This window comes from Zootoca vivipara, chromosome 9 (assembly GCF_963506605.1).
Source record: "Zootoca vivipara chromosome 9, rZooViv1.1, whole genome shotgun sequence".
In the NCBI taxonomy this organism is placed as follows: Eukaryota; Metazoa; Chordata; class Lepidosauria; order Squamata; family Lacertidae; genus Zootoca; species Zootoca vivipara.
Window position 1 is genome coordinate 21867014 of NC_083284.1, and position 27435 is coordinate 21894448.

Consider the following 27435-nt stretch of genomic DNA (forward strand, 5'->3'; position numbering starts at 1 on the left):
TCTTTCTAACCCATGCCCAACATTGCTCTTTAAAAAAAAAACACCAAAAAGAAACCCATGCAATATTCATGGGTATGGAAAAAAAGGTTTTCCTAAATGACATATGTATGATTCTGCAAAATCTTTAAAGTAATACACTCCCCACACTTGTGAAATTGGAGGCAGCATTCTAAGGTTCACATGCAGCTCTTGACTCAAGTTTTGCTAGTATCTAGTTTTTTGAGTCCTAAAACTCGTGTATCCTCTGGAATTTCAGCAACCCTTTCGTTTTACAGAACACACACATATGCGTGATTGCCAGCAACTGTAAAAGCTGTAAAAAGAAAAATACTCCGTATTCATCCCAGCAGGATCACACATCCTTCATCCAATAGCAGTCGTTTCCTGCTGCCCTCCTCATTCTTCTCTCCTCTGCAAGTATATTCATAAGAAGCCAAAAAGACTCCAACAGTTCTTCCTGGATCCAATTCAACCCATTAGGTCAAAGAGGCCGGCAGGCAGCTCTGAAGCTACTACTTTCGCTGGGTGGTGGTTGCTGTTTTAACATTATAACGTGTAGATGGGGAATCGATGGCAGAGGATATAAATCTTTGCAATGCCAGACCAGTCAGATTAGTATCTAATACACGGACAAACTTTGATGAACTTTGTTCGTTCCATGTGCAAAATCCACAACTGTCCACTGCACCATTACGACATTTGTGTGTTGGGCCCTTACCTCACTGTTTCAAGCATTCAGGATAGGAAAAGAAACATCACACTCCCTGGATGGTCCCAAAGACTCCACATCTGTTGCCAGAACGTAACTGCCTTTGGTTACTGCAAAAGCCATTGGGAGCTTTGACTATCGGTTGTAAAGTCTATGAACCTTCTCTTGATTATTTACTGCTGGGATTGGTGCTTCTGGCATGTCTTTCTGTTGAGACTTCTGTATATAAACTTCCAGTGACACTTCATCGAGCCACCCTCAATGCTTTCTCACATCCTGCGGCCATTTGTCTCTTTGAACCAGGCCACTGATCTACTCCACTTGTGGCTGCAGTCACCCAAAATTCCTGTGTGAAGGATGAAGGAAGACCTGGATGCCGATTTGATGTAACTATATTCTCCTCTACTTGGGTTGCTGTTTTAGCAGGACCTACAATGCATTCCTCATGGGATTTCAGACAACTGTATGCCACTATAGGGCACCGTGATTTCTTGGAAGCCTGGAGTACCGATTTAGGCATTCCCTGACGCTTCACTATATTGGCGAAGATGCTTTCCCCCCATCTTCTTCATCGCCCATGTCAGTCTTGTGAAGGAGTTTGGGTCCTGCCAGGCCAATGACCAGAGCTCCAGTTGGAGCTGTTAACAGGATTCCCAGGAAAGCTATTGTCAAGATGGTCAGGCCATAATGTTCTAGGACTGGATCCTTCATCTCTCGGGCTGTATCTAAACCAACAGAACCAATTGCAGCCTGCAAGGAAGGGGGGGGGGAGGACATTGAATTGGATCATATGTTATATTCACAGAAGGAAAGTTTCCTGCCCACGTGTCCCACACTCTGAAGCTACCTGCACCCCACAAAGAAGCCTTTTTGGAGAATTAGAGGGGGGCCTCCCTGAACAGACAGTGCTGCTGCAGTTGCGAGGGAAGGGAAACCTTATATTCCACCATATAACTTCATTAACTAATATTAGAATCCAAGCAGGATTCTTTCATTTGGCCAGTTCAGGACTTACAGGAGCCAGATTTGAATAGCCTTACAATCACAGTTCACGGTAGCCCTTCTTAAATTTGGAGACCCTGGGGCTCAATCCAGCTTGTGGGGGAAATGATAATCAGCTTCTGACTTGCAAAGTGGGAGGCTTGGGCTGTCGCTGCTGTATGGGTCAAGTAATCAGTATCGTAACCATTGTAATTTGCCGGGTTGCTGAATGTATGTATTAGGAAGCAAAATGGCATCTCCCCAAAGTAAAAACAATGTTTTTGGGGTCCACAGAAGGGTATGCAATTTTCAGCTAAAAGGGGCTTCTGTTAGTGAGATCAATTTTGAGGGCAAATCTGCATGCATGGTGAAAGTGATCTCCTAAGAGAGCTGTGGCATTAAAGAAAAACTTTGGTCAAGAATATCTGGCTCATGGTTCTCTTTAACTTCCTATCCGTGGTTAGGGGGGCTGGAAACTACATTTCCATTTCTACTTTTTTGTTAAATGTGGGGTGGTGCACAGGAAAGGACAGAAAACACTTCAGACAGAGGAAGAAAATAAACTATGGAGTAAGGAAGCTGATTATCAGGTTGCTTGCAAGAGTCAAAAGCAATACGCCTTCCCCACCTAGAGTAGTGCACCATGGCGAGTGATTTAGCATCTTTTTTGCAGAAGAAACAGGGTCTCTTATATAGGCACACTCTACCTGGACAGTTGCTTTGGGGACCCATGCCAGCGCGATAAATGTTTTCTCTTTGAAGTTCAAGCCAGCGAAACTCACCAACAGGAATGTAGCAGTCATTCGTATTATGAGAGCCAAACACATTGTGATCAAACAAAATCCTGTAGGCAGAGTAATATATACTTCATCATTCCTCTCAAGGCGGGGGGAATCAGCCCTCATCCTCATCTTATTAGGAACAAAAGTCAAAAGCATGGGTGATGCGTCAGCAGGACGAAGCCCTAACATTGAGAGTGAGGTGGCCAACTGAGATGGTGGGGAGCAGTTCCAAGATGTTAGGGAATAGAACTGTCTGTGGGCCATTTGGACTTGCCTGTGTCCCCTAAGCTAGCCAGGGGCTCTCAAAACCCTGGAGGAACACTGACCTGTCCCCAGTGCTAAAAGAAGGTTCAGATGCTCGTGTGGTCCAGCTTCTGCACATCATATTGGAGGGCGCCTGGAGCTGCCACAGTGAAAAATGGGCAAGAAGCCTGTCCACCCTGTGGCTCACATAAGCAGTAGGAGCTGGGATGCAGCAGTTGACCCTCTGCTGTTTGCATTGTCATTCAAATGGGTTTGTGTGTGCAGGGTGGGGCTTACCTGCACCTCCTCCCACAATGTCTTCTTTCAAGTTGGCACCCCTGCCAGCACAGGTTAGCAGACTTACCAACCATTTTTGGTCCGAGAGAGACAACGGATATTTCAGCTCCGATTAAACCAAACAGAAAGGGTTGGAAAAATTGCCAGGCAAGTCTAACAATCTCTTCCACTGCTTTCTGCAAGACGAAGAGTGAACACAAAGCGTTACAAGAACTAGTATTGTTCTTTTTTATTAGATCTTTAAAATATAACAATTTTTAATGTAGCAAGCAATTACTGTACTTTTTCATGTATCAGAATAGGGTTTTTTTTTTAGTAAAATTTTTTGTTTAAAATAGAGGTTCGTCTTATACATGGATAGTGCATGGGGGGGGGGCGTGGGATTGGTTGATGCCATGAGCCGGAGATTGTCAGCAGCGTGTTATTGGTGGGTGTGACAAGGGATGGTATTGATTGGCTGTTGCTGCGTCAATTGGGCAGGCAATTGGCTGCTTCTGCCAGTGATGGGACAGACATTAGGAGGCTGTTATGACGCATGCGAGTGTTAGCATAGGTCAGGCAGGTGAGTGATTTTCAGCAATCCCCCCTTATCAAAGGTCAACAACTCTGCCCCCCCCCCAAGAAGCTCCAGAACTCTGGGCAATCCTCCCCCACCAAAGCTGAACAACTCTGGGCAATCTCCCCCCATTTTCTTAATTTTTAGTCCCCCAAAATAGAGGGCGTCCCTAGCATGATATATTACTCTGCAGCATGTTGGTTGGTCCTGATCAATACAGGTAGTTACCAACTGTGGATTCTGGAATTCTTTCCCCCACAAACTAGCCGTGTAATTGATCAACGTGTCCAACATTAATTTTGTTTAAGAGCCCACTTTTCAATTTGTATCCATTTCCCCCAAACTTCTAGAAATTTTTAACTTCTATTCATTTTAAGCTATGAATAACTAGCTTATTGTGTAGTTGTAGTTGTTGTTATTCGTAGTATTACATTTCTATCTTGCCCTTGATGCTAAAGGAGCCCGGGGTGCTACTGTAAAGCAGTCCACCTTGAGTTCTCTCCTTCACACAAATCCATAGCTGCCAAGACTCCCGCTGAAAAATGCAGGATGAGCAGTGGCGCGGCACCGGAAATCGCTTCTACGCATGTCTAGACATGCGTAGAAGCAACTTCTGGTGCCGCTCTGCCCAATTTCCAGTGCCCAGACATGGGCAGAGCGGCACCCGAAATGGAGCCTCCCTGGCAGGTAAGAAATCCGGGGGATTTCCGGGATTTTTTTCTATGCGGGAAACGGATTAAAATCCGGGGGTTTCCCGCGAAAAATGGGAGACTTGGCAGCTATGCACAAATCTGTTCCTGAGTTCTCAGCTGTATGTGTGCTGAATGCTCACCTTCTCCGCAGACCATCTCAGCCCAGCCAGAAATGACAAGACAATTGTGCAGAGGCCTCCAGATCCAGGAAAGCCAAAATGCTTGCAGCCCAAAAGAGTAAACGCAGAGAGACCCAACACAAAGAATGCTCTCTTCCACACAACATATGCCTAAGACCAGGGCAGAAAATAGAAAGTATCTTTAAAATATTACTATAGCATTACTAAGGTAATGGGACCCCTGACCATTAGGTCCCGTCATGGACGACTCTGGGGTTGCGGCGCTCATCTCGCTTTACTGGCCGAGGGAGCCAGCGTACAGCTTCCGGGTCATGTGGCCAGCATGACTAAGCCGCTTCTGGTGAAGCAGAGCAGTGCACGGAAATGCCGTTTACCTTCCCGCCGGAGTGGTACCTACGGTATTTATCGACTTGTACTTTGATGTGCTTTCGAACTGCTAGGTTGGCAGGAGCTGGGACCGAGCAACGGGAGCTCACCCCGTCACGGGGATTCGAACCACCGACCTTCTGATCGGCAAGCCCTAGGCTCTGTGGTTTAACCCACAGCACCACCCGCATCAGCATTACTAAGAAACTGCCCTAAATTGATGGAATCATGATGAAAATTTAAAATCTACAAATGAGTCCTCCGTTTAGATCAACGGCAGAAAGATCCTCACCCCACCCCACCCCAACAGAGTCACGGAGGCCAAAACGTCTCCTGCAAGTAGAGCAGGCTTACATCTCAAGGGGAACAAATGACCCCAACCAAATGCCCACCAAACGTTTAGAGCCAGCGGGCACCTTCGGGATTTTGAGAAAGTACCATGGGCACAAGTTGCAAAAGGCTGTCATGGGGGCGTGGCATAACACAAAATGGCTGCCACACCCAAAAGAACAGGAAAAGAGATAAGACCACAAAACACCATGGGCACACTGCCCCATCAACGACGGGAAAATACACTTTCATAATTCACTGCTGCTCTTTTTAAAACAGAAGGGAGGGAGAGAGGGTTAAAATGTGGTGACAGGAGTGAGGCAGCAGTAAACCACACTGAGCAAGTTAGAATTAACTCTTTATTAGCAAAAGCAGGACCTTCACATTAGTGTCAGGCCTAATGAGCACAGCAACTCATCTCCGGTGGGTCTTGCCCCCATGAAGAAGTTGCTGAGACTGAAGATCCCTGCCTAGGTCCCCTCCTCTCCAGGGTTTCCCCCCAAGCAATCTGAGACTATGCCTGAGTGAAGCTTAACTTCTCCTCCGCCCTCTTCATGCCTCCCATAGGGGAGGAGAGCTTGTCACAGCAAGAGGGGACCCTTGCCTCTTCACCAGCTGAGCTCATCTCTGCCTCTTGGCCACCACACAGGCACTGTGCAGTCTATGCCACAGTGAAAAATCTGATTTCTGCATAAGTTACATACCACTGGCACCAGGAAAAGAAATGCCAATAAAATACACTGGATTATACATTAAAATACACTGCCAATAAAATCCTTGGAAAAGAGTGATTTTGTAACATTGACAATCTCTGGATCACATTCTTGACAGTTATAAACAAGGACATGGATAGTGTCTTTTGCAGCATTCCCCTACCATTTCCCCTTGATGAGATGCAAGGCTGAAACTTCCCAGCAGCTTCCTTTTTTACCTGATCCTTGCTTGGAAAGTACCAAATAAAAATTCCCAGAAGGCCACCAGTTCCTGCACCGATTACAACTTCTATTAAACCACGGAGGATACTCTTGAAGACAGAGCCTTTTTGGATACAACAGAAGAAAATGGTGTAAACACAGATTTTCATGAAATTGATCTGGTCATAACAGTATAGCCAAAATATTTTCTGAAACAAAGCAAAAAGGGTATGGTGGTAGAACAATGGCAGAACTGGAAATCAAAAAGCCTTCGGTACATCAACTATGACAAGGTGACCCGTTTATTGAGCATTGATCCTGCTTTGCTTGCATAAAGTTTATGCAGAAGATAGATTATGTCTGGCCTTTACTGAGCATGAGTTCTAATCTGTTTGTGGTTATATGGCAATGAGCATTAATTTGCTTGAGCAGTGGTTATATTATTTCCATTAATCATTAGTTCATCCCACACTTTTCGGTGCCCCCCCCACTTTCCTAAATTCCTTCAAAAAAGTGGAGTTGTTGTGCTAGGGCAACAGAGCTTTAATTCACTTCAAGCCCACATTCCCAGCATGTTCATACTTCTGTCTCAGCAGCGTCAACACCAGAGATCAGCAAACTTTTTCAGCAGGGGGCCGGCCCACTGTCCCTCAGACCTTGGGGGGGGGCAGACTATATTTTGAAGGGGGGAAATGAACGAATTCCTATGCCCCACAAATAACCCAGAGGTGCATTTTAAATAAAAGGGCACATTCTACTCATGTAAAAACACACTGATTCCCGGACTGTCCACAGGCTGGATTTAGAAGGCAATTGGGCCAGATCGAGCCCCTGGGCCTTAGTTTGCCTACCCATGGTTTTACAGGCACCCCCAAACTTCAGCCCTCCAGACAGGGGCGTACCCAGGATCAAAATTAGGGGGGGCAAGGGGGGCAAGGGGCGGGAGGGGAGGGGTCACAGTGGAAATGTGAGTGGGGCTACGCTCTTCCAAGGAGGCAGCCCCAGGCTCCCGCTCCCGGCGCGAAGCTCCAGAGGCGTGCGGGGAACGCGAGCCTGTGGCTGCCTCCTCCTCTTACGCTCCCCGCTCCCGCTTAGTGCTCCTCCGCTTACGCTCCCCGCGTGCCTCTGGAGCTTCGCGCCGAGAGCAGGAGCCTGGGGCTGCCAAGCTGCGCCCCTCAGCCTTTTGCTTCTAGGGGGGGCAATTGCCCCCTCCTGCCCCCTGCCTACGCCCATGCCTCCAGATGTTTTGGACTACAATTCCCATCTTCCTCGACCACTGGTCTTGTTAGCTAGGGATCATGGGAGTTGTAGGCCAAAACATCTGGAGGGCCGCAGTTTGGAGATGCCTGGTTTACACCTTGCTTGGTCCTGTATACAGAATGGAAGATGGCAGGATCCCCAAGGCTGTGCTTTTCGGAGAGCTGGTTTCAGGCACCAGGCCGGCTGGTAGACCAACTCTGCGTTATAAAGATATCTGCAAATGAGACACGAAGGCTGACAACATCAACCCTGCCGTGTGGGAATCCCTTGCAGACGACTCCAGTGCCTGCAGACAGACAGCAGGTCATGCATTCACAGTAGTTACCAGAGGAGAGAGGGCAGCTGGGAGGAGTGCAGAGAGAAGAAATGTCCTGAAGAGTGTTTTCAAGGTAGAAAGCAGACAGAGTTAAGAGTATGTCTTCCAGGGATCTTTGTTGTTGTTGTTTTTAAAAAAACCAACTACTGAATTGAGAGGCTTTGTAGAGACTCCCAAGAGAGGTGGCGAACTCTCTTTCCTTGGAGGTTTTTAAACAGAGGCTGGATGGCCATCTGTCATGGATGCTTTAGCTGAGGTTCCTGCACTTCAGGGGGTTGGACTAGATGACCCTTGGGGGTCCCTCCAACTCTAAGATTCTACGATTCTATACAAGAGTTGCAATTGCTTCTTTGCCCAGCAGGTGGCAGCCACTGTACCACAGCAGAAGTAAAAGAAAAAAGAAATGGTGCTTGCCTGCTGTGATTGTTCTACACAGTATCTAAAGTACAAAAATGAATATAAGAGGAAAGAGAGCGGATGTAATTCAGTTCAGAACCAGAACGCTGGGTTCCCTCCAGACTGTCACTATACTGTGGGATGTATTCAACTTCATTCATACCTGCAAATTTAGGTTTTCAAGTAACAAACCAACTTCTTCTTTTTTAAAAGCAGACTTTTTTGTAGTAAGGAGAGTGATGGGAAGGCACACTAAAAAGTCTGGGATAACAATCAGTTGATGAGAAGTCGAATAATCTCTGTGCAAACAAATTAGGATGAGTGCTCACTAGGGTGATGACTTTTTCATTTTTTTCTCAAAAAATATTTCCTGTAGCACAAATGGATGAACTATTAATGACTACAATGAGGTATATTCCATTGAAATATTTAAAAAGGTTACGCACAAACCATTTTAAAAAATTTTGTATGCCGTTTTACCATTTCATAAAATTGTATTAACAATTCTATATATATTTCGTATCAAATTTGGACACAACGCCACATTCCACAATGGGGAGTGTTCTTAGCAACATAGGGTATACAAATGTCACACCTGCAGAAGGTAAAAGCCCCTTTTTGGGACCTCAAAACTCAGCCAGCAGACCCTGCCGGGCATGCTGGGAAAAGAACCTACAGGAGAGGTAGCAAAACATCGTCCTCTAGCGGCGTCTATACTGTTACTGCAGCTAAAAGAAGCTTCCTTGTGTGTTTGATGACCCTATATAATGTTGTATATATGTGACTCTAAAGCTTGGGTTCAATTTTTTATCTGCTTACAGCGACTTCAAAAATGGTCAAAAAACTGATAAATAATTTTTTAAAAATCATTTTGTGCGTGAGGTCTTTTTATATCAAATCTCTTTGAAAGTAAGATTTAATGAAAGCTCATCAAATTATGATACAGGGAAGTGAGGTTGTAAATAAGTCATCACCCTAGTGCTCACTCAGCAGTGGCTATTGTATAACCTCTGCAGGAAGAGATCAAAATGAGTGCTTAATAAATAGCAGACACTATATAACCGCCACACAAGCTTTGTGCAAACAACTCAGGATGGATACTCAATAACAGGTCTTCAAAAAGCTCACCTCTGTAGTGAACTACCACATAAAATAGAAAAGTTCAGCACAGCTGTCTCGTGTGATGTGCTTTTTTTGCTACCTCTTTCATGCATAGCACTGAGTTGGAAAACTGCACTGCAAAATTCATAGCTGTGTGAAGTTTGAGGGATGGCCGGGTTGCAGCCTGTGTGTCATTTCAGAAAGTGCAAATTAAGTAATTTTCCCTTTAACGTGAATGGAATGGAATTCTCCTTCTCCCAATCCCAGCTGTTTGACAACACATATTCTCCGTTCGAGAAGAAAGAGGTCACATCAAAATGAACCCTTCCTGAAGGAAGCCAGCCTTCTCCCATCCTCAAGAGAACTAGCACCGCGTTCAGCCTCCCAATTCTGCCTATGCTTTTTTTTTTTAATGGGTCCAATGCAGTTGCTTTTCATTTCTAGGGAGTACTGTAGTTCCAGTACCTTTGGAAAAGGCCATGCCCAAGAAGGTGTTGAATCCTGTAATGGCCACGATATCATCCAGGCTGGCAGCAGCTATTAGCAAAGTAGGGATGCCTTTATCCACACCATATCCTTTGGACTGCAGCATCAGCAACGAAAGGACAACGATAGCAGGAGACACGGCACCTAGAACAAACCTGAAAGGGCACAAAATTAGCTCTTGGCGAAATAAGGGAACACTACATTGCTTCCTTCAGATAAAACTTTACAGGAGGTGATGTATCAGAATTTTCTGGAAATAAATCCCCCCCCTCCTCTTTATAATCACAACAATGCACTCCATGCTGTAAAAAAAGGGAAAACAAGACACAGCTGTGTGCAGTGCCGGATTTACGCATAAGCAAAACAAGCTATAGCTTAGGGCCCCACTCTCTTGGGGGCCCCCATAAAAATTAAAGTGGGAAAAAACCTGGATGTACATTTCCAAAATGGAAGATTAAAAACAAATAAAATAAAACCTACGTACAGCAACAGTGTTTTGTGTTGTGTAGGCTCCTATGATGTAAGTAATAGGCCCTGCCTGCTAGCCTGCTCCCTAAAATATCACTGGTTTGCTCATTTCTATATATAGGGTGCCTACACTCTGCATGGACTGGTTGCATTAATCTATGTATTATTTGTTATTACTTGATATTTTTGATATTACCAGCTGATGAAGACGTCCATATCGAAACAGGGCCCTGTCCTGGTTTCTTTTACTGAATCGAACTCGGCATTCCGGCTCTATATGAAATGACCCTTTTGAACACCTTTGGACTCGGACTGACATTTACGGATATTATTAGTTGATAGCTTTTGTGTCTTTACACTGTAATGTGCTATTATTTTCTAAGTTGTAACACTTTAAACTACAGTGGTGCCTCGCTTAACGAATGCCCTGCTTAACGAAATTTCCGCTTAACGAAAGGTTTTTTCTAGTGGAGGTTGCCTCACTAGACAAATTCGTTTTATGAAAAATTCGTCTAGCGAATCGCGGTTTCCCATAGGAATGCATTGAAATTCAATTAATGCGTTCCTATGGGCAAAAAATAATAATTAAAAAAAAATTCAATGCATTCCTATGGGATTCGCTAGACGAATTTTTCGTTATAAGAAAAGACCCGTGGAACGAATTAAATTCGTCTAGCGAGGCACCACTGTATATATACTCTAGTGAACTTGAAGCTCATTTTTTGTTTGTATTCATTTGTTCTGTTCAAGACTGTTAGTCTTACCAGAATACATACCTTATTTGACTGTAACTCGCGAGTAGGATTCATTCCTAACATTGAAATTTCTGGCCAGAGTTCTTGGTGCAAAAAAACCCTTCTTTTCGGTGGACTGGTTGCATGGCAACATGTGCAAATGACTATTAGGTCAGGCACCCCCAACCTGCGGCCCTCCAGATGTTTTGGCCTACAACTCCCATGATCCCTAGCTAACAGGACCAGGGGTCGGGGAAGATGGGAGTTGTAGTCCAAAACATCTGGAGGGCAGAAGGTTGGGGATGCCTGCTATTAGGTCCATAAATTACCATATAGCATATATTCAACACAAAAAACAGCAACAATTTGTTGTTGACCAAGGACAGCTGGACATATAAAGCGCCCCATTACCTCCAATAGCTTAGGGCCTCATCAAACCTAAATCCGGCCCTGGCTGTGTGTCTTCTCTGTGTTTCTCAGTGCTGCCACTCTATGAAACACTCCAAGCGCCTTCATTATCCAGACTGGTAATGGAATGCAGGCGAGGGGAGAGATTCCATGCTTCCATATTCTTATTAATAACAGTAAAGAACCCCAAAAATGCATCCCCTCAGGATACATACCATATGTGGTGGAGGTGTGATATAATTAGATGTTTTTGGGAACAAATATATAACGAGTTAAAAAAATTACTAAAGTATACATTTCCGAAAAAAACCGGAATTGTTTTTGTTAGGATTAATGGGGAAGGAGATCAAAAGGGAAGATCAAATAATATTTATGTACGTCACCACAGCGGCCAGGGTATTACTGGCACAAAAATGGAAAACAACGGAGGTCCCAACTGTGGAAGAGTGGAGGGTCAAAATGGTAGAGTATATGGAACTGGCCAAACTTACTGGAAAAAGTAGAGAACAAAAAGCCCAAAAAGAATGGTGCAAATTTACAGAATATTTAAAAAAATATGGTAAACCAACAATAACACTAATTGGCATGAGTTAATATCTACAACTGTAATAATGGATTATAAATGAGTTTTGGGAAAAGAGAAAACACAGCGAAATGAAGGATAAAGAGCAGGTAAAAGAGAAGAGAAGATAGAAAACTGAATGTGAAGGAAGGTGGAAGTCTGGTTCGGCGGAACCCAAGGAGATAGAAGATAAGAGAAGATGCTAAGATAATAAAGGAGAATGGGTGGGGTTTTTGGGGTTATATTTTGGGATAGAATGGCAAATGTTGTTAACAATTGTATTTTTTGAGTGTATATTGATAGTATCTTATTGTTGACAGCTACCTTGCATAAGAATATATAAGTTTGTACAAACGATTATATATGAAAATTCAATAAAAAGTATTTAAAATAAAAATACTTTTTTTATTTTAAATACAGGGCTCGGGACTTTGCGCACTGTGTTTAAGATTGCAATTGTAAGTATTGCTAGAAGATATGTGTACAGCTTGTAAGCACGATAAAGCAAAGAGTTATCTCTTACCCTAACATAAACCCCCATTCCCATGGCAGGCCCATGATATAGTGGGACAGGACAGCTGCTGCACATGCTTCAGTGAGGCAAGGGCCAAAGCTAAGTCTGAAACAGATCGCTTTCAACTTATTCAGAGCCTGAAAGAGAAAACACATTTTTTTAATATAAAAAAACAACTGTTGTCAACTTCTTTTTTTGCTGTTACGTAAAATCAGTTGAGATTTGGTCTGCTGTTCATAACTTTTATTATATGGGACAATACAATGCATTATAATAGGAGATTGGAAATGGATTCATGCTATTTAGGATGAAGACAAGAGGTACACTTTTAAGTTCGTCACCTGTAGTGTGAACCCAGCTCTTCAAAGTGCATTACACATATACATTCCAGAAAACTGCATACTGGATTGGCAGTAAGTCTCACCCCTAATTTCGAGAATTAGGGGGCTTGCAAGTTTCCCCCACATTCTTTTTTAAGCAATGCATGCACAGGCAACACTATCTAATTTTAATTCCCTTTGGGTGAGAGAGAATTAGAGACTTGCAATGCCCTTCATTTACAAATATACAAGCAGAGCATAAGTGGAAGTAATTCATAAAACATAAAACAGTAATTAATAAAAAAAGGGTCTGTGGATCAGGAACTGTAACAATATATTCAGTAAGATGCTCAGCCTTCAACTTAAAAAATTCAGAAACTTAATAAAAAACAGTGACATAGATTAGGAGTAGAAGTGTGTTGGATTGGTGCTAGCCAATAGTTGCCTTCACAGATGCATTTTCCCCAACGCACATTTGGCATTGCAAGAAACTTGCTCCAAAAGATTTTCCAGAGCTTGCTCCAAAGCAAAAAAAATACCGGTACTTTTGTACCAAATCATACCACTACAACTGCCATAAAAATACTGTATCTGTTTTCATTCTTCCTTAGGAATGGAAAATGTAAATCGAACGGTGCTTGAATCCAAGAGATGTGGGTTTGGCATCTAGGTTACAACTCTGTTTTCTGGGTTCTGATGTTTAGAGAGAGGTAGGGTGGTGAAATTATATCTAGCATATTATCTAGTGAATATTTGGAGCTGGGAAGAGTTTAAAGAATAAACAATCTTTCTGCGGGCCGCATTCTTTTATTTTGCTTTTGTGTGGTCACCAGGAAAGCTCTTTGCCATACTTCTCAGTGTGTTAAAAAAGATTTTGCATGTGTTAAGGACCATTTCATACTTCACCTTTGGGTCAAGACCAAGGCCAGCAAGAGCCAAGATAATTGAGAGGGCAATGTTTCGCAGGGCAGCTCCCCATTTCACATTGATCTGGACTAGTTTACTAGTGTATGGGACATTCCTGATGAGAAACCCAGCAAGCAGCATCCCTAAATGGAACAGAAAAAAGGCATGTCACTCATTGCTGACATCACAGGCAGCAAGCAACGTTTGAAAAGCATGGGGTAAAGTGGCTGCAGTGTTAAATAGTGTGCCAGAATAACAATATGGAATGCGGCTGGGATTGGACTATATCACTGGGGGAGGGGGTTGAATCCTTCGCCCTCTACCCTTTCACAATTTAAATCTGCTGGGAACTACCTGTAGTTAACAGTTGCAGGCAGCTGGGGAAGAGAGCACCATATGAATGCCTTTTCTCCAGTCTGTACCAAATAACAACTGTGGCACGAATTTAAGTCAGGGAAACAGTTTTGTGCAAAGGTGAAAAGATCTCTTCTCCAGAACTGCAGCCCAGATCCTGTTCAAGCCCTTTTCTGTGGCTGCTTATAAGTCTGAAAAACAGTATCTACTTACAGTCATACCTCGGTTTTGCGACCGCCTCCGTTTGCGACCGCTTCGGTTTCCAACCACTGAGGACCCGAAGTGTTTACATCCAGAAGCGATCTGCGCAGTGCACAGATGCGCAGAAGCGCTCTATCAGCGCTTCGCGCACGCTCAGAAGTGTGCCTCGGGGAGTGACAAATTCGGGGAGCGACCAGCTCCCCGGAACCAATTGTGGTTGCAAACCGAGGTACCACTGTATCTAATTTACATGGAGATCTCACCCACAACTGGGAAACACTGGCCTGTGAGTGCTCCAATTGAAGATGCTCAAACTCAGGACGAAAGGGAGAAATGTGCTAAGAGGAAGGCATGCTTGGCAAACCCTCACTGTGATTAACTCCTGCCTGGAAGCCTATGTCCCCACTGTGGAAGGGTGTGGGGGTCCAGAATTGGCCTCCACAGTCACTTATGGACTCACTGTTAAAACTGGTGCTTGTGGAAAACAGTCTTACTTGGCTACGAGTGATAAGAAGAAGAAGAAGAAGAAGAAGAAGAAGAAGAAGAAGAAGAAGAAGAAGAAGAAGAAGAAGAAGAAGAAGAAGAAGACATGCAGATAGGATTCACTCTGCCCCAACCACTCTGTGCTGTCTCAGATGGAGAAGGAAAACAGCCTTCCATCTTAAACTGACAGTGACTAGTAGATGCCATTCTTCCTTTTTCTATTTGACAAGACACAGAGATCCCTGGGATTGATGCTACTGTGCATCAGGTGGAATTCAAACTCCCCTAACATGCTTACATACTTGATGAAGCATGTATATGACCATCAACATACAAATAAAGATCCTAACAGCAACTTACCAGCTTTTCTTAAACAAACAGCTCCTTGCCTTTTGTCCCTCTCCTGCCCAAAATACAAGGGGCCCAAGTCCAGCTCAGTCTGAGAGGTAGTTAAGCATATGTATTCAATGGGTTTAACAAGACTGACACCTTTTCCTCTTTTGCCTGGATGGGATCATATGTAGGGTGGTGCAAATATGCTATATATCTTGCTTACACTTGAGAGTCCTCTATTACTCACTGGGTGGAGGAGGGGGGAAATGGACAAAGAAACTCTTAAAAACTAGAAATACCCTTTGCAACATTTTGGTTACCTGCAGGAAATAATAAGCCTGCGATTGATCTCCAGTGGAAACCTCTTGAAATGATGCATAATGAATAAAAAAAATGGGAGCCTAAATTGACATTTGGACAACTCTGCTGTCATATCGAAAAAAATCAGGTTTATGTAAAAATAGGATGGATGCACAGTACCTGATAAAGCAATACTTACCAAGAAGACGAGGGAGTGGAGGCAAGCCAGGTACTCTAATGGACTCCATAATTTTACCACCAAGTAAAGAAGAAAAGAAGAGGAACAAAAGTCCAAAGATATTTCCACCAGGAAGACACTCCTTGCCTACAACAACCCAGATCACAGCCCAGATCAGCGCTGCTGCTGCTACTGGAAAAACAGGAGGAATAAATGCTTCAGCATTCTTCAGAAATCACGTTACGTTCTTCAGAGCTTCGTGAAACCAATTTTTGGTTAATGAAAGAAACAAAACTTGTGCTAGCAATGCACTTTTCTGTGCTGTGTTTGTTTTCAAATGTTCGTTTATAAGCTGGTCTGTGACCGTAAAAATAAATTCTTCTGAATGTTTGTTTACTTTGATTCTTTATTTAAAGCTACTGTGAAATGCTTGTTGTCATCCAGACGACAATGAGGGGCTGTTGCGAATCAGCTATGGTGCTAAATGTGCTACCACGCAACCCAGGCCACAGATGAACGTGATTGCTTTTTTATTGTTGTTCTGCAATCTAAATAGATTTTAGAGAAGTTTCAGATCTCCTCCCACTTACTGTTATTTGTTTGAGAATGGGAATTTTTGGCAGCCCCTACTGTTCTTTCCCACTGCACCAGAATGGGAGCGCTGGAAAGTGCAGGTGCAATTTTAGAACAATTTCCTACCCAGCTCTGGCGAATGGAAACGGAAGTTACAGGGAGCCAATGGCACAAAGGTGCTTCCATACTTACCCTTCTTTCTTTATTCCTGGGCCATGAATATTATCTCCAACAAAAATCAAAAGCAATAAAGACCATTGCAAATAATGTAAACGGATTGATAAATAGTAAAACTTTCCCCTATGTAGCCATTTCATCTAGGGTCTTTAGAGATTTTCACTCAGTGGCCAGGCATGAATCGTAATGTTTGCCGTAGATCAAATTATTCGGGTCATAATCTGTACACATTACAGGAGAAAGCATCTCTTTGTGTGTGCTTGGTCATGACCCACTTTCAAGATAAATCTGCATAAATGTAGTGAGGATTATAGACTTTTGGGAGTTCACTTACAAGAGAGAACATTAAGACCGGGCTTAAAAGCTTACAATAATGATGAAAACAATAACGGTTAGGAATGAACTGCAGAGCTGATGCATCAAAATGGAAGGGATATCAGTTATCTTGTCTGTTTAGCAGACAAAAGAATTTCAGTGGCGTTCTGAAGGTTTTGGTTAAGGCTCCTGAAGGTTTTACTTGATTTATCACACTCTGATTTTCCTCCAAGGAGCTCTGAGTGGGGCTAAACATATCCAGGCAGGTTAACTGAGCCAAACCTGCTGAAGAACTACACGTGTGCTTTCAGAGCGTTCCCCGGGACATGAAAACGTTAGAATGTGCACAATGAATTATCCTGGGATAATCAGCCTTGCAACTTACTTAAACCTCTGGTTTGTTTCTGCCTTGTAGAGGTGGATCAGAGGTTGAAGGTCAACATCCCCACACAAATCGGAGACCATGAAAACAATCCCCATACTGTTAGCTGTGGCACTGTGCAGAATTCACAGCTCCATAGGCCAGCAGAGCGATGTCTGAATAAAAGCCAGTAATTGAGGGATCAGCTGATTGTCGGTGACTTCACTGGGATTAGCTACATGCTGGAGTTCACCATCCCTGACAAAAGGGGAGTCACCAACTGATCAGCTGATATTATACCCTTTTAAATATAAAACCCTGGAACTTGATATTAGGTTGAAAAAAAAAACCAAGACAATTATAGCCAATAGAAAACCAAAGGGTAGCTGTATTCTCTTCGCCCTTTGCATTCCCTTTGCATACCATTTGTTACTATTTCAGCAAATATGCCTTGTGGAGGGAAAATACATATTTGCCGCAGTCTTCCTGGTGGCTCCTCCTCTTGCAGTTCAAAATCCTTCAGGGACATTTCCTCTTCATTTTCTGCAGTGAGAATTTCCTCCTGATTTAAAATGGGGAGAGCAATTGACGTACCAAATAATGCCAGAGTCCCACACATTTTCCCTAAGAAGCAAGTGCTACTCAACTCAATGTGGCTTACTTCCGAGGATATACTGTGACAAGACTGGGGATTTGGAAATCACAAGGTGAATAATGTCAAAAGGTAAAGGTAAAGGGACCCCTGACCATTAGGTCCAGTCGTGACCGACTCTGGGGTTGCGGTGCTCATCTCGCATTATTGGCTGAGGGAGCTGGTGTACAGCTTCCAGGTCATGTGGCCAGCATGACAAAGCCGCTTCTGGCGAACCAGAGCAGCACACGGAAACGCCGTAAACCTTCCCGCTGTACTTGCACTTTGATGGGCTTTCAAACTGCTAGGTTGGCAGGAGCTGGGACCGAGCAACAGGAGCTCACCCCGTCATAGGGATTCAAACCGCCGACCTTCTGATCAGCAAGCCCTAGGCTCTGTGGTTTAACCCACAGCGCCACCTGCGTCCCAACGTCAAAAGGGCCACTGCTTAATTCTCCTTTGTGAAGTTACCAGGCACAGCTATCTTTTGTTAGTGAGCTTTCACCCACTAACTGGGTCTTCCTAAAGTTCTTTTGAATGGGGGAAAGGAAGACCTTTCCCTGTTCCAGCTGACGTAATCATTTTTGACCCAAACTGCCAATATATTTATACAAATACCTGAGCTATTTCGGGCTCGTCATCAACCTTATTGCTCTTTGCAAAGAACCCTCCCATCCTTACTGTTCTTCACAACATCTTCCGACATGCTGACCAACCTATGATTTAAACAAAATGTATTTCAGGTGCCATATATTCTACCTGATTTAAATGGGCCCCCCCCCAACAGCATTGGAATTTCTTTCTATTAATATTTAAACATTCAGCTTCCCAGCCACATGGTTACTTGCTAAATTACAGTGGATTTCGATCCAATGATCCAAAGGTAGAAGGAAAAACAGTCAATGCTCTTCTGCAAATGTCTGTGCAAGTTCATACAGTGCTATAATAGGCAGGTTACACAAGAATACTCCGGTTTCTGCCTGAGCATCAAGTATGTATTTGAAGTTGCATAAACTCTTGAGTAAAAGAACATCTTTGGATTTGGGTTTCTTTTTTCTAGCTCTAGCAAAATCTTGCAGATCAACTCACAACATTTACTAAACTGTGTACTGTATTTGGTTTTCCCCCCCTGACCTAGTAAAAGATTAGTAGCCTGTGCTGCCATGCTGGCTGCAGAGGAGGGAAGCCTTCTAGGTTGTGTACACCATACCTTTAAACCACATTCCTTCCCTCAAAGAACTCTGGGTATTGTAGTTTAAGAGGTGCTGGAACACTATGAGGAGTAAACCGCAGCGCCCATAATTCTTTGAGGGAAAGAATGTGCTTTGAATGAGCTTTAAAATTATGGTGTGTACAAAGGTAAAAGGTAAAGGACCCCTGGATGGTTAAGTCCAGTCAAAGGTGACTATGGGGTGCAGCGCTCATCTCGCTTTCAGGCCAAGGGAGACGGCGTTTGTCCACAGACAGCTTTCCGGGTCACGTGACCAGCATGACTAAACCACTTCTGGCGCAACGGAACACCGTGACGGAAACCAGAGTGCATGGAAACACTGTTTACCCTCCCGCTGCAACAGTACCTATTTATCTACTTGCACTGACATGCTTTCGAACTGCTAGGTTGGCAGGAGCTGGGGCAGAGCAACGGGAGCTCACCCTGTTGTGCGGATTCGAACCACCAACCTTCTGATCGGCAAGCCCAAGAGGCTCAGTGGTTTAGACCACAGCGCCACCTGCGTCCCTATAGTGTGTACAAAGCCTTGGTAGGCTGCCAACATGTAAAAGAAACTGACTTCAGATGGGAACACAGTGGTTTGGCAAAGCGGCGCTGTTCCATTTAGCTGGCAAAGCGTGAGCAGCAATGATGACCTTAGGGTGCTAAAATCAATGAAAAGTTATAGTTGTGGTTTGGCAAGGTGGAGGGGCCAAATGTTTTTGCTTTGTTTAGAACTATGGCAAGAATGAGAACATCTCTAGCAGCCCAGGTGTATATTGTTTAGGGTTGCCATATGCCCGAAATTTCCTGGACATATCTGGAATACTGCAGGCACAAGCACAACTACTTTTCTATCCAGGTTTTCACTTTTTGAAATATGGCAACCCTGATATTGTTATGAGTTTGTGTGTGCCAGGGTTTGTGGGTGCAAGACACCCACAATTCCTGTATTTAGTAAGTGTTAGAATTTAATCAATACTTGGAGAGTTAAACTGGAAGCCAGACCCTTAATAACTGGACTCAGCTCCCCGTGTTCAAAAGATTGCCAATTGCAGAGAACAAGGGGAGGTGGGTTATCAGCAAAGCAAAGACTCTGTGCCAGCCAGCAAATGCAAGGAGCCCCTCCCTGAGCTTTGAGAGCATTAGAAGGCAGTGCTAGAGTTTTTGTTAGAACGACATTTTAGGATTTCAGTTGGCTGCGTTGTGATTGATGTGAAAAAGGTGTCAGTCTGTTAAACTTAGCAAGCTGGAGAAGGGGTCCAGAGGACAATGTGAATTGCCTGTTTTGAATCAGAGGCTGAAGCAAGGGAGAAGGGACACTCTTGGAGGGCAATGTTTCGAACCTCTCTATCATAGGCTCAGGTTTTTGTTTTTGTTTTGTGTGTGTGTGTAAATAAGCCATATATTATAAATACACCACACCACAGTCTCCGCTGTGCCTCATTTCCAAAGGAAACATGGACCCTGGGTAAGTGGGGATAAAAAATTGCAAGCAGCTTTTCAAAAGCGTCATATCAAGATCACCTCCTAAACACTTGCTTTCCGAGACTAAGACTGCTACAACCCTTAAGACACATACTAGGGTGTAAATCAATGGGCCTTACTTCCAAGTAAACATGCTTGGGATTGGGCTGTAACCAGTGCTTTTTTCCCTAAAAAACATGTTTAGGGATACTCTCATTTTCCTACTCATATTGAAATACTGCCCCTCAATGAGGCCAAACTTAAATTCACAAAATGTTTAGGGGTATGTGTACCCCTGCGTACCCCCTGAAAAAAAACACTGTCTGTAGCGCTCATTCACCTCTGCACTGACTTACATGGGAGTAGCTTCCAGCGAACCCAGTGGGGTTTAATAAACCATTAACTGGGCCCAGCTGCAATACATTTTTTGTCTCAAGCAGCTCGGCTGAACAATGTGGGCCAGTTCAACGGCGGATCAATGTAAGCGCGTGTGCTGGCCCTCTCAAGAGATAAATCTCTACCTGTCTTCGGAAAGTTACACAGAAGCCGCTGCTCACCCATGGCGGGCAAGAGGAGACAGAGGGCCCAGAATAGCTGACCACCGAAGCGGCTGAGGCCGATTTACACCTTCCAGTGGTCAGGCCAGGAGGGCGGCCTTGAAGAGTCAACCTCCGTCCCTCAAGCTACGTTTCAGTGGCAGATGGCCAGGCCGGCTCTGAGGTGACCATTTCTCTCTGGGGACTTGCCCAACCCTCTGTCAAGCCATGGAAACCAAGATGGTGTGGATTAAATCCCACCCTCTCCAACATTCCGCTTGATTAACGGTCGCTCCCGACCTTCCGGAAGGAAGGAGGGCCTGGAGAAAGAGCGCCAGGCAGCGGGAGAGAAAGCCAACTGGCAACCAGGAGGAGCATTCCCCTCAGCTGTTTGTGTGGAGAGCATGGCGGGAATTTGCTTTTTTTGTTGTTTACAAAGGAAACTTCTCAGGAAACCAACAAGCAGGAGGCTTGGACTGCTGCACCCACAAAGGGGCACTGACAATTATCTGAAGCCACTTTCACGCAGCAATACATTTGAGTTTCTGCTTCCCTTTTTTATAATTGTTTGCATGTTTTACACATTATATCTAAAATAAGCCAGCAGTCATTAACGATCGAAGTGCTTAACTGCATCAAGAACTTGAAAACTTAGAATATAATTGGACAGACACACACACTGTTGTTGTTGTTTAGTCGTTTAGTCGTGTCCGACTCTTCATGACCCCATGGACCAGAGCACGCCAGGCACTCCTGTCTTACACACACACACACACACACACACACACACACACACACGTGTGTATGTACAGTGCTTTTTTCTGGGGGGGGACACAGGGGTACGCACCCCTAAACATTTTGTGAATCTAAGTTTGGCCTCATTGAGGGGTAGTACTTCAATATGAGTAGGAAAATTAGAGTACCCCTAAACATTTTTATTTAGAAAAAAGCATGGTGTGTGTGTGTGTGTGCTCCTGAAAACGTGCATTCTAGTAGTCAACAACTGAAATTACAGCTTTCGTTCCTTGCACCAGCCAATATTTCTCATCCTTCTCAAAACTGTGCTAGGTGTGAGCTTAAGGGTATGTACAAGAAACCCCTTCAGGCATTCAGCCCAGGAACGTGAGGGCACAAATGTGTAGAAAGAAGTGGTGGGTTCCTCCCCCCCCCCCAGTGTATACTCTCCAACATTCCTCAGGTGAAAATAGGGACACTCTGTTCTACATCAATTTCACTGCTTGCAGATTTCTTCCAGGTCAAGTACAAAAGTTATTAGAGGACACACATACAAAATGGAAGTAATTTAAGCACAGAAATCTTTGAATTTATGCACTGCATTCAGGGAAGCCTGGGGGGGGGGGGAAATCCTAAATCAATAAATACAACTCACTAGCAGTGATACTGATGTAGAACAGAACATCCTTATTTTCACCTGGGAATGCTGGAGGGCTCCAGGTGTGCTGCCCAGTGAGATGGGACAGGTAGTCAATGTGGGGTAGGTACTCCAGGTGTTGTTGGACTTCAGGTCCCACCAACACATGACTACAACAGAGAACAAGATTGTCAAGGTGGATAAAAGGGATGTTTATTTTGGGTAATTTTGTATTTTTGAATTTTCTTACATTAGTGCAGGCATCCCCAAACTGCGGCCCTCCAGATGTTTTGGCCTACAACTCCCATGATCCCTAGCTAATGGGACCAGTGGTCGGGGAAGATGGGAACTGTAGTCCAAAACATCTGGAGGGCCGAGGTTTGGGGATGTCTGCATTAGTGAATGAATAGGGTTTGGGGGGGGTGGGGGTATTTGTTTTGTTTATAAAATGCAGAATTTGTAAAATGTGAATCATACCTTCTTCAAATAAAAAGTTGTTATAAAAATATTATACCAAATACATATAGACATACAGTTGTACCTTGGGTTACAAACACCTCGGGTTACAAACACTTTGGGTTACAGACTCTGCTAACCTGGAAGTAGTACCTCAGGTTAAGAACTTTGCTTCAGGATGAGAACAGAAATCGTGCTCTGACGGCGCGGTGAGAACGGGGAATACCTGTTCTGATGCCTACTGCAGCACATGCACGGCACCATCTAAAAAACAAAGTACATAGCCTTTCTTGAGAACATTTGTGCCGTTTTTCAAGTAATCAAATAGATTAATTAAAGCTTGAATCATATGCAGACTTACCTGCCATTAAAGCTCTACGGGGCTTACATCCGAGTACACGTGTGTACAATTGCACTGGAATATTCTGTTATTTGGGTGAAACCTCTATTTAAAACACTTTAATATTTTAGGATATAAGAAAGGAAACTAAATATCAAGTGGTGAAAGTTTATTCCAAAGACTGGGAACATTCTGTCTACTGAACATGAATTAGCAATGGAATGCTTTTACCAGCTGTTTGAAAAATCCAAGATCTCACTTTTGGTTCTTTGTTTACATTATCAATCCTGTATACCTTCCTGCTCTAGAACTTTATTAATTCTCAGGAACCACTTCAAAAGTTTCCTTTTGTTGGCACTCATATTCCCAAATCAGACTGATCATATTTCAGCAGTGAAGTGGCATGTCCGAAGGATGTACTCTGCTTGCGACAGCTCTCAAGAAGTTCCAAGTCAAGGCTGAAGAGGTTGATTTAATTCAATCATATTTTTTCCATCAGTCCTCAGATTGCAATGTATTCCATGGACTTTCAGACTTCTGCAAGCCACTACGGGACACTGTGATACCTAGACAGTGCAGAGTACTGATTTATATGATTCTGGGGGCATTCCCTGACTCTTACACTGCTCCAGATGTTTCCATTTCTTCTCTTCCTTCATGTCCATTACCATCACTGTTTGTTTCAGTAGCCTTGTGTAGAAGTCGGGGCCCTGCCAGGCCAATTATCAGCGCTCCAATTGGAGCTGTGATCAGGATTCCCAGGAAAGCCACCGTCAAGATATCCATGCTGTATTTCATCTCTGTGACCTTTTCACCTTGACTTCGTGCTGTATCTAAGGCAACAGAACCAATTGCAGCCTGGCAGGAGACAGAACAACAAAACCATCATTATGAAGACTCATAGAGTTGGAAGGGATCGCAAGAGCCATCTAGTCCAACCCTCTGCAATGCAGGAATCTCAGCTAAAGCATTCAAGAAACCGGATTTTAAAAAACCCACCTTCCGGTGCAGAGTCTCCCGATGTTGGTGTTACAGGGACAGAAGTGTGAAAAAGAGTCTCATGTGGGGATCCAACAGGTCCTTTCTTGCAGTATCTTCAAAGCTTGATTACATAACAGACCAGTCTTCAAAGGTCCCCCTCATGTTCAATTGCTATGATTGATGCAGAATGCATCAGCTTTCCTCCTTTCGGCAATCGTTCGGGATCATTGCTGGCTTTCAAGAGCCTTGGGAGCACAATTCAAATAATCTATCTATGCTTCTAAAGTTCAGATGGATTATTCTTGACTACCTTTGGTGGCGCAGGGGCCCAATCCACCTCTAGCGATGTTCCCACCTTTATTATGCAGCTCGGTTGCTTTCTTTTAATCGAGGGACAAAGAAAAAAGCACCAAGAACTGGGGCAGAATGCTTGTCTTATGTCCTGAGCATGTGCCAAGACACAACCAAATGGGAGCAAATCCATAGCAGAAAGGCTATGCTAAAGCTTCGATCCCCTTTGGTGGCCATGGTGTGTTGTTAGTTTGTATTTCTGACTCTGTCAAAATATGACCCATTACCAATTAGTTGCTGCCCAGGACTCGCTCTTGACAATTTTTTAGATGGGCTAAAAATACCCATTCATAGTAGTATACCATAGTGTACCATAGCAAAAATACCTTTAAGCAGTACACTGTTAACACCCTTGTTTGTAGAACATATAGGTCTGTTACTGCATACTGCACCTGGATGGTTGCTTTGGGGATCCATGCCAGTGAAATAAATATTTTCTCCTTGAGGTCAAAGCCGGCACAACACACCAACAGGAATGTTGTCACAATTCGGACTATCAGTGCAACGCCCAGTGTAGCCACACAAAGCCCTGCAACAGAGAAATATGACTCATTGGTCCTCTTGGAATAACAGGCCTGGCCTTCATCTTATTAGTAAGAACAACCAAAGGCATGGGTCAATAGAGACAGGCAGATATTATTCAGATGGACCAGCAACAGCTAGAAACCCTTTGCAACTGTTTTTTGGAAACACAGCTGCCAACAGCAACACTATTTTTACTCATCTGTTGGCATCCTGTCTACCTTCAAAATGAGAACTCAAGGTAGATGTGTTTGTTCATGGTAGCTAATTAATAACCTAACAGAGTCAAACTGATGCATTTTCATCCCATACAACCTCTGCCAGATTTCATCTTCATAAGAAAACAGAAAAGGGAAATCTGTGTGCAGTGATTGAAGGCTGTAGGTCGCTTCCAGATCAGACAAGACAAACACGGAAACAAGATGAAGCCGTTTTGCAATGCAGAGCAAAACAAGACTGAATATCCTGAGAACCCTAGGCCCAAATTTATATTTTACTTAAAACAATTATTGAAACACTGCCGTAAGTATATTCCGGCGTATAAGACGACTGGGTGTATAAGACGACTCCCAACTTTTCCAGTCAAAATATAGAGTTTGGGATATACTCGATGTATAAGAGATACGACCCGGCGTATAAGACGACCCCCGACTTTTGAGAATATTTTCCTGGGTTAAAAAGTAGTCTTATACGCAGGAATATACTGTAACTGATTTGGTTAGGACATTATTAGTTGCTAGGAGCTGTGAAGTCAGAAGCAAGTGAGTTCAACTTCAAAGCTGGCAACCGCTGGTGTCAGATAGTGGCTATGAATCGGGAAGTCCCCAGTTTGAATCTTCCACCTGCTATAAACTCATTGGATGACCTGTTCGGGAGTTGGTCTCTCCCAACCTCAGTTTCCCAACTATAATATGGCAATAACTGCCACCGACAAACTGGACTTAGGAAAGAAGATCATTACTCCACCCAGGTGATAGAGAAGGAACAGGTGAAAGGAGCTCGCTTCATTGCCCCATTCCCTGCCAGAAAGAACAAAACTGCAACAAACACCCTGGAATCCCAAACCATCACCAGGGGATTAAAAGCTGCTGGGTTGTGTGCATTTTGAGATTATGGGGTTTTTTGTGTGTGTGCACACGCCTGCATTGAAATCAATTTTAAACCATCTTGCCCATCATTGTACCAGGGCAGATATAAAGGTTAAAGGTAAAGGTAAAGGGGCCCCTGACCATCAGGTCCAGTCGTGTACGACTCTGGGGTTGCGGCGCTCATCTTACTCTATAGGCCGAGGGAGCCGGCGTTTGTCCGCAGACAGCTTCCGGGTCATGTGGCCAGCATGACTAAGCCGCTTCTGGCGAACCAGAGCAGCGCACGAAAACGCCGTTTACCTTCCCACCGGAGCGGTCCCTATTTATCTACTTGCACTTTGACATGCTTTCGAACTGCTAGGTTGGCAGGAGCTGGGACCGAGCAATGGGAGCTCACCCCGTCGCAGGGATTCAAACCGCCGACCTTCTGATCAGCAAGCCCTAGACTCTGTGGTTTAACCCACAGCACCACCTGGGTCCCTATATATAAAGGTTACAACAACATAATAACGTAAGACTTTTCACATTTTCTTATGAAAAATTTCAGATTTCCCTAGCTTTGGAAGAAGGACTCTGTGAACCACCCTGAGACCTCCAGGTATAGGGTGGTATATAAATTCTAATAATAATAATAATAATAATAATAATAATAATAATAATAATGCCCCTCAAAAGGTGTGCTAGCTAGCTCACAGAATGTCACTGCTTTCTTTAGGAGTCTTACCAACTGTTTCTTTTTTAAAAATATTTTAATTAGATTTTACAATTTTATAACAGTAATAAAAACATAGCATGTGACATAGAAAATAAAGAACAATTCCCCAATATTCCCTCCCTCCTCAGACTTCCCTCAACTTCCTCTTCTGGTTGTTAGCATATTGGCTTTCCCTGCTACTTGTATTATTGCTTCATATTACATCCTTAATTATACCTTTATTTACTTTATATGTTGTAAGTATTTACTCAAACCCTGCTAGGGAGTCCATTTATTCACATTGCTTCTGTAAGTACCTCATAAATGGTTCCCAATCTTTTTTTAAAAAAATCTCTATCGTCCTTAGTCTTTCAGTTAATTTGGCCATTTCAGCATACTCCAACAGTTTTTCCTGCCAATGTTCTTTCAATGGTACAGTATTTCAGCATTTTTCCATCTTTGGGCTAGCAGAAGTCTAGCCGCGGTTGAGGAGACTTACCAACTGTTTCAAGTCTGAGAGATGAAATAGATATTTCAGCTCCAATTAAACCAAACAGGAAGGGTTCAAAGATTTGCCAGGCAACCGCAACAATTTCTTCAACTTTCCTCTGCAGGGGGAGAGCAAAGACAGGCAGCATTGCTTCCCACACTAGTATTGGACTGGGAGGGCTGGAGACACATGTAAACTTACCCCTTCAATAATCATATCAAGCATGAATTTTAAAAGTTGTTCAAACAGTGCACGTTTGATTATATTTTTATTCATAAAACAGTATTAATTGACTTTCAAATATGTCCTGGAAGAACTATTCTGATAACTAGGCTACCCAGCTCCTGAAAGTTGCCTGCAAAAATGTTTATTTGCACCTGCTAAAAAGATTCCTCTTCAGACAAGCCAGATGCTTAGAAAGTTGAGGCAATTGTAATCTGTTTTTAGTATGGTTTAAAGCAGGGGTTGGACGCGGGTGGCGCTGTGGGTTAAACCACTGAGCCTAGGGCTTGCCGATCAGGTCGGTGGTTCGAATCCCCGC

General features: G+C 43.7%; 2 protein-coding genes across 5 annotated transcripts in view; both read right to left on the bottom strand.

The window, feature by feature from the left end:
* Window positions 1–18825, bottom strand: LOC118084407 (sodium/hydrogen exchanger 9B2-like). The gene is made up of 11 exons (XM_035113893.2): window positions 18006–18825; window positions 17180–17318; window positions 15352–15522; window positions 13482–13624; window positions 12265–12392; window positions 9549–9724; window positions 6028–6134; window positions 4401–4550; window positions 3080–3188; window positions 2398–2534; window positions 1–1459 (listed from the first exon to the last, which is right to left on the bottom strand). The coding sequence occupies exons 1-11, from the start codon at window positions 18060–18062 to the stop codon at window positions 1244–1246; spliced, it is 1533 nt and encodes a 510-aa protein (XP_034969784.1). The 5' UTR covers window positions 18063–18825; the 3' UTR covers window positions 1–1243.
* Window positions 18084–27435, bottom strand: part of LOC118084406 (sodium/hydrogen exchanger 9B2) — a 22009-nt gene continuing 12657 nt past the window's right edge. The window contains exons 10-14 of one of the 4 annotated variants that reach the window (XM_035113890.2): window positions 26904–27012; window positions 24493–24629; window positions 22790–23626; window positions 22582–22692; window positions 18084–18103 (exon numbers count right to left, since the gene is read on the bottom strand). In XM_035113890.2, the coding sequence (XP_034969781.2) occupies window positions 23387–23626; window positions 24493–24629; window positions 26904–27012 (486 nt within the window). In that variant the 3' untranslated portion in view covers window positions 18084–18103; window positions 22582–22692; window positions 22790–23386. Of the gene's footprint in view, window positions 18104–22433; window positions 23627–24492; window positions 24630–26903; window positions 27013–27435 lie in introns of those variants that run through there. The other 3 variants (XM_060278479.1, XM_035113891.2, XM_060278478.1) reach the window with 3 other exon arrangements.

Bases quoted from the DNA above. Each gene is read 5' to 3' on its own strand.
- LOC118084407 (XM_035113893.2), bottom strand. From the start codon at position 18,062: ATGGGAGGGTTCTTTGCAAAGAGCAATAAGGTTGATGACGAGCCCGAA. The intron at 15,523-17,179 runs GTATGCAAAGGG...CTGTTTTTCCAG, and splicing joins TGCTGAAATAGTAACAAATG to TAGCAGCAGCAGCGCTGATC. The intron at 3,189-4,400 runs GTGAGCATTCAG...TTCGTCTTGCAG, and splicing joins TGAGATGGTCTGCGGAGAAG to AAAGCAGTGGAAGAGATTGT.